Source organism: Sinocyclocheilus rhinocerous, unplaced genomic scaffold (genome assembly GCF_001515625.1).
Source record: "Sinocyclocheilus rhinocerous isolate Xijiao unplaced genomic scaffold, SAMN03320098_v1.1 scaffold2145, whole genome shotgun sequence".
NCBI lineage: Eukaryota > Metazoa > Chordata > Actinopteri > Cypriniformes > Cyprinidae > Sinocyclocheilus > Sinocyclocheilus rhinocerous.
This window is the reverse complement of record NW_015670983.1, coordinates 604,221-611,908: the sequence shown is the minus strand read 5'-3', so window position 1 is coordinate 611,908 and position 7,688 is coordinate 604,221. Positions and strand designations below refer to the sequence as shown.

General features: G+C 31.8%; 1 protein-coding gene across 1 annotated transcript in view; it reads right to left on the bottom strand.

The window, feature by feature from the left end:
• mars1 (methionyl-tRNA synthetase 1) overlaps positions 1-7,688 on the bottom strand; it is a 45,132-nt gene that overhangs the window by 2,918 nt on the left and 34,526 nt on the right. Inside the window, exons 15-19 of the mRNA XM_016546603.1 lie at positions 6,285-6,498; positions 3,730-3,861; positions 2,260-2,364; positions 1,148-1,343; positions 548-619 (exon numbers count right to left, since the gene is read on the bottom strand). Coding sequence (XP_016402089.1) covers positions 548-619; positions 1,148-1,343; positions 2,260-2,364; positions 3,730-3,861; positions 6,285-6,498 — 719 coding nt within the window. The remainder of the gene's footprint in view (positions 1-547; positions 620-1,147; positions 1,344-2,259; positions 2,365-3,729; positions 3,862-6,284; positions 6,499-7,688) is intronic.

The following is a 7,688-nucleotide window of genomic DNA, read 5'->3' as shown; positions in this document are numbered from 1 at the left end:
ACGTCGTAAAAATAGAAATTGTAAAAATGCAGAATGTTTTCTGTGAGGGGTAGGGGTGGGTTTAGGTTAAAAAGTGTATAACTATCTGTATATAAAAACAATAGAAGTCTATGTAATGTCCCCATTTAGATAGCTAAGTAAATGTGTGTGTGTGTGTGTGTTGTTACTTGTATAAAAATGAATCAATAAATCTGTATACATTTTTATATATTTGTATAATATTTTTTTGAAAACTATATGGAACTATATATGTTGTTACATAAAAAATTTAAAATTAGTATATATATATATCTCCAAGCATAACTAGAAATATTCATATTGAAATATTTTATATAAATGTTATATATAATAATTAAACGTTATTTAAAAAACTATTTATATATATATATATATATATATAAATTATAATTTTTTTACATTTCAGTAACTTTTAGAAGAGTTTTCAGGACTTTGTTAATTTCCATAAACATGTCTGGCCAGGAAAACACATTTTCATAGTTTCTGCAGGAGAACCCTGATTAATAATGGATAAATGTCTTTTACAAACCTGTTGTCCTCCAAACCTTTTCCTCAGAACCTCGATCTGTTCGTTCTCCAACTTTTGGAACAAAGGACTGACCTGCAGGAGAGGTCAAAATACAAAAAAAATTATAATTCAAATAAAACAAACAAAATACCTAAATTTCAGTTAAAATTTTTTTTTTTTTTAAATAATGCTGTACTTTTCTTACACATTACGAGACCTAATATGTGACCCTGGACCACAAAACCAGTCACAAGGGTCAATTCTTAGAAATTTTTTGGTTTGTTAGAATAGCACAATATTTGGCTGAGATACAACTATTTGAAAATCTGGAATCTGAGGGTGCAAAAAAATCTAAATATTGAGAAAATCATCTTTAAAGTTGTCCAAATTTTGATATATTTACGGTAGGAAATTTGCAAAATATCTTCATGGAGCATGATCTTTACTTAATATCCTAATGATTTTTGGCATAAAAGAGAAATGTATAATTTTGACCCATACAATGTATTGTTGGCTATTGCTACAAATATACCCCAGCGACTTAACACTGCTTTTGTGCTGCAGGGACACATATTAAACTAATACTGTTAAATGTTAGTATTAAATGAGCTGGTTTAGTACCGCGCCGATGCGATGTCCGGCGGGCAGCGTGCAGATGAAGGTCCCCGTGTTCTGCAGCATGGCGCTGACGCAGGTGTGTGGCGCCTGCAGCTGCTGGCGGATGGTGTGACTGACGGATGGCATGTACGGCTCCAGCACAGCGGACAGCAGACACGCCACGTTCACCGACACACCGGTCACGGTCCCGGCTCGCTGCCTGCGGCACAAACACACCTCGTTACACACAAGCCTGCTTCTGACACAGCGCAAAAAAATACAAAAGTTAATTGCGACTTTTTATATCACAACTTTTTATTTCAGACTTTTTGTCTCACAATTCTGAATTTATTTCTCGCAATTTTGACTTTTTATCTCGCAATTGCAAATTTACGTCACACAATTGTGAATTTATAAAACGGATAGTTAAGCCCCGTGAAGCCGTGGTTTACAGTGAATTTATAACAGCTCCGCGTCGTGCCTAACAACGCCCCTTAGCTGTTATAAATTCACTGTAAACCACGGCTTCTTGGGGATTATTGCTTTATTATAACTTGCAATTGCGAGTCTGTATCAAGCAATTGTGAGAGAGAAAAAAAAGTCTGAATAAAAAGTGAGAGATTAAACAAAAACAATTGCAATAAAATTTGTAGTTATTCAGTGGTGGAAACAAGCTTCCAAAAACTAAAATTCAAATTAGAGAGAGAGAATTAATTTGTGCTCATATGTGACCCTGGAGCACAAAACCAGTCATAAGGGTCAATTTTGTGAAATTGAGATGTATGCATCATCTGAAAGCTGAATGCATAATCTTTCCATTGATGTATGGTTTGTTAAATGAAGTTCTTAGCAATGCATATTACTAATCAATAATTAAGTTTTGATATATTTACGGTAGGACATTTACAAAATATCTTCATGCAACATGATCTTTACTTAATGTCCTAATGATTTTTGGCATAAAAGAAAAATGTATAATTTTGACCCATACAATGTATCGTTGGCTATTGCTACAAATATACCCCAGCGACTTAAGACTGCTTTTGTGCTGCAGGGTCACATATAATCTCAAATAATGTAATTTTTTTCTCTGTACATTAATGCCGATCTTATTAACGGCGTGTCACATGACTCGCCTGTCACCGTCTCCTCCTTTGATCTTCTTCCAGGGCTCGTTAAGCTGCATGTACTGATTCCCGTGACGAGAGATGTTGAGGATGCACTTCAGAGCGTCACGGATCCTGATCAGACACACGATGAGAGTCTTTACAAATGTGCATTATTACCACACAAACATGCTCATCAGAAATAAATGCTGCTGCTCGTTTAACAATGGATTTCCAACACATTTGCAGTTTTTGTGGTAACTGGGTAAGACAACAAAGGCGCAAAAGGGTAAAAAATTAACTATTCAATATCACCATACTTACCCAGCTGACTGAATACATTACATTTTTTGTAAGTTTTCTGAAATGTTATGTTTAAATATGCATATGGCGCATTATCTAAGTGAATGTGCACTAATTTGCATACATTTCCAGAACAGAAATCTGAATATTGAATCACGCGAGGATCAAAATTCTTGTTTGATTTTGTTGACATATTAAAGGGGATTTTGGATTTCTCCTTTTATCACTCCACAAATCAGAAAATACTGTCAACAGACAGAAACAAACACATTTTCACCACGATTTTAGTAATAAAATGTTATAAATAATGCGATTGAGATATAAACAAGCGTTCAGAATATAGATCGGAATAAAACTGTAAAGTTTAGAGTAAGTGCTGCCGAAGTGGAGGGAAAAAAATGAAAAAGAATAATTAGTCGTGCAAGAGCTTTTTAAGAAATTATTTTATAGACATCATACTCAAACAGAGCTGTTTCTAGCTGATAAAATTATATAGAAATATATGTGTGTGTGTGTGTGTATATATGTAAGTATACATGTACATATGTTGTTACTTGTATAAAAATGCAACTTGTATTAAAGTTTAACAATAAAATTGTATACGTTTTTATATATTTTTAAATGTATATTATTATATATGTATATTTTACATGAAAATATATTTTATATAAAATATATAAGTATTTTTCTGAAATAACATTTTTAAATTAAGAAGAAAAATTTTATATATGAGCATAATGAAATATTTTTTTATGTAATTGTTTTATACATTTCGGATTTTTTTATTACATTTTTTTCTTTTTAATATTGTTTATAAAAATTTTTTTTTTTTTTTTTACAGATTTTTAGAAGCAGTTTTCTTTCCACTATTCTGAAAGAAAAGAAAAAAAATCACAACACCTAATGAAAAGTCAAATAGCTCCAAATCTCTCAGTTTTTTGGCTGAAGTGTCTTGCCTTAAGGATTTCAAAGAATCATCTTCTACAATGAGTTTCTGTGCTATTCTGAGTTTGTGAACCACCACTGACCTGATATTTCCCGGCAACTCTGATTTATAGAGGAATTACCTGCTGAAATATTATAGAGCTGAGCAAAGCCAGACAAATGTAATTACAGGCTGGAAATCAGAGCTGATCCTGACATGACTGTGAGACCTGCGTCAGCAGAATCTGTGTGTTTCTCGCGCGAGGAACTGACCTGACTTTATCCAGCAGCTGGATGTACTGCTTGAGCTCCCAGCGGACCTGAGCGATGAGCCGCTTGTCATCTTCATTCAGGAGCATCTCAGGAACGCAGCCGTCGAAGAACTTACTGACGAACATCCCAGCCCTGAGGAGAGACCAGCAACAGCACTGATGAAAACTACAGCTCAACACGCTTCAGATCAGTTTGCATGAGAAAGAAAACTAATATAATGTGCACTATAACACTGAAAAAAAGCAAGACGGATTTAAACAGAACAAGACTCCAGTCTAGTATTTTTAAATGCATGCTGGATGGTTTGATTTAATTTATATTGCATGCATACTTTTGACTATTTGTGCACTTTCCTCCTATGAGTATATTTTAATTTATTTATTGAAGTTCATTAATACATTTTATTATGTGAAGTTTCGCATCAATGATAAAAAACAAAAACAAAGTAAATTAAACTGATGGAAAGGGGACATATGCACATTTTTAAATAGCTGAGATACTATAGGTTTGAATCAGTTTTTTTTATATTTTTGTTTTAGTTTTAGTTAAAGTTTTAATAATTTTGCTGTCATTTTTAGTAGTTTTGGGTTTTTTTTATGCATGTCTGCATAGTTTTTATTCATTTTTATTTCGGTTTCAATTTTAGTTATTTTAGTGCATCAAGTTTTGTTTTTTGTTATGTTTTGTTGTGTGTGTGTGTGCGTTTCAGTTTGTGTTAATTATAATAACCCTGCTTCAAGTGTTTTTACTAATAGCTTGTGGCCAAATGTAAATATAATGTGCAAACTTATTGAAATCTGATCAATCAAGATGCAGAAGTGTTAACACGACATGGGGGCGAGTAAATGATCAGGACATTTTTATTCTGGAAGTGAACTAATCCTTTAATCAATGCTGGATGGTCTGATTTAATTATCATCACATTTTGACCAAGAACTGCATCTATTTGGAAAAGAACAAGTCATCTGATTGAAATAGTTTGCTGTTTTATGTGATTAAAATTTAAAAATTAAATAAATAAATAACGCTGAAAATTTAAACCAATACTGAAAATAAACAAATGACATAGAGGCATTTATAATGGATAAAATGTGCAAAACCAATCAAAAAACAATCTGATCAATCAAGATGTGTGAAGTGACTAAATGTAACCAGACCCTACTGAAATCAATTCAAAAGAAAACAAAACAAACAAAAAAAAAACATATGCACTGATTAAAAATACAAAACAAAAAATAAAAGACATGACTTTCTAAACTATGATGATCCTGAGAGTGTGTGTCAGTCATGAGCAGCACACAGCCGTGTTTCGTTACTGAATCAATCAGCCGTTTGAACGAATCGGTTGAATGAATGATTCAATGACTCACTCGTGCAGTGACTTGCCGCCACCTACTGGCGATTTGAATTTAATTTTTAATTAAACTCTCTAATTTTTTCCCCCAAATATCACTATTAAACGTTTTGTTTTTAAAACATCAAAACATTTAATTATGCATTTGCAGGTGAACTGCATTCATGTCCAGCATTAATCAGTCTGTGTGAATGCATCTAAACGCCACTTTAGAAGCAGATTCTGTTCCTCTGCACAGCAAACACAAATTTTGTTGATGCTGATTTTATTTGATTGGTAACAGCCCTATAGTGTCTTACTATTTGAACTGAATTCATCGATTAAATGTAAGAATTTGACACGAAAGATGATGCTTTCATTTACTTAAAAAAAAAAAAAAAAAGGGCCTTATAAAGGTAAAAATGCATGTAAAAGGTAAAAATCTATTTAAGCATATTGTCATACCATCAAAATAAAAGTTCATTTTAACTTAAATAAACTGTGACAGAAATATATTACTTAATGTAATGATAGTACTACTACTAATAATAAAATTATTAGTTAATTATTAAAGTTTTTTTTAGGTGAACGTTATCTTAAACCTCAGTAGAAATTTAAATTCTTCAAAACAAGTCTTAAAATTAACCCCTAAACTAGTATTATTTTTGTATCAAGATACTGCTATATTTTTTATTAATATTCCGAATCAGTATTTATTTTCATAGTTTTTCTTTTCATTTTCATTTTGAAGTTTGGTTGTGTATTTTTGTCATTTTTATTTGTATATGTATATATCTATATAGTTTTTATTAATATATATTTCAATTTTACTTCATGTTGGTTTTATTTTAGCATCGAGATACTATTATAGTTTTCATTAATATTTTGAATCATTTTTTATTTTTATATTTCACTTTCATTTTAATTTTAGTTAAAGTTTTAGTAATTTTGTTGTGTTTTTGTATTTTTTTATGCCTATATTAAGTTTTATTTCATTTTCAATTTTAGTTATCTTACAAAATCAAGTTAAACTAAATTAAAATGAGAAATTAAATAAAAAGTTATTATTTTATTTCAGTTAATGTTCTGAGGTACTATCTTCAGCTTTCAGATGATATATACATCTCAATTTCAAAAAATTGACCCTTATGACTGGTTTTGTGCTCCAGGGTCACATATCATTTTGTCCTCATTATCGCACAGCTTTACCAGCAGCACAAACCTGTTGATGAAGTTGCCGAGGTTGTTGAGGAGCTCCGAGTTGTTTTTGAGAGCCATGTCGCTCCAGGAGAAAGCAGAGTCCTGTCCTTCCGGCCGCAGATACAGAAGATAGAAGCGCCAGACGTCTGACGGGATCCCGGTGTCTTTAGCCATGTCACCGAACACACCGACGCCGCGACTCTTGGAGAACTTCGTGTCCTCGTAATTCAAGTATTCTGGACACATGCAAACACACACACAAACATTATTATTAAATATCAGAATGTATTCCCACGACTGTTCAAAAGTGCTATGCTTTTATTCATCAAGGATGCATTAAATTGATCAAAAGTTAAATTGTACAATGTTACAAAAGATTTCCGTTTCAAATAAATGCTGTTCTTTTGAACTTTCTATTCATCTGTGAATCCTGAAAAATAAAATGCATCACATTCAACATTGATAATAATCAGAAAATGCAGCAAATCAGCATATTAGAATGATTTCTGAAGATCATGTGACACTGAAGACTGGAGTAATGATGCTGATGTTACATTTTAACAGATATTCACATAGAAAACATTTAAATTCTAATAATATTTACATTTAGTCATTTAGCAGATGCTTTTATCCAAAGCGACTTACAAATGAGGACAATAGAAGCAATCAGAATCAACAAAAGAGCAAGTCTCAGTTAGCTTAATGCAGCACACATAGCAAGGTTTTTTTTTAATTATATAAGAAATAAAAAGAAAACAGATAGAATAGAAAAAGAATAGAGCAAGCTAGTGTTAGACCAAGGCTTCTGGCTGTTTTTCTATAGTTTTTACACATCAGTGAAATTTTTGATTTTCATTTTAAAATGTTTGTAATTTGTCATTATTTAATATTTTTCACAGCCTTCTTTGATCATATTTACCAAGGGTGCCGATATTTTTGGCCATGACTGTGTGTATATATATATTTACATTTACTTTTAGTCATTTAGCAGACGCTTTTATCCAAAGCGACTTACAAATGAGGACAATAGAAGCAATCAGAATCAACAAAAGAGCAAGTCTCAGTTAGCTTAATGCAGCACACATAGCAAGGTTTTTTTTAAATTATATAAGAAATAAAAAGAAAACAGATAGAATAGAAAAAGAATAGCGCAAGCTAGTGTTAGAGGCCTTTTTGCTTTTGTTAATTGTATAACAAATAAAAAGAAAACAGATAGAATACAAAAAGATTAAAGCTAGTGTTTTTAAAAAAAAAGAAAACAAGCAGTACATTAATAGAGTGCAAGTCTAAAAGGGACCATTTTTTGTTTTTTTGTTTTTTAAGAATAGAATTAGAATAGAGAGTGCTAGAGTTAGAGGGTCAAATAAAGATGGAAGAGATGTGTTTTTAGCCGATTCTTGAAGATGGCTAAGGACTCAGCTGCTGG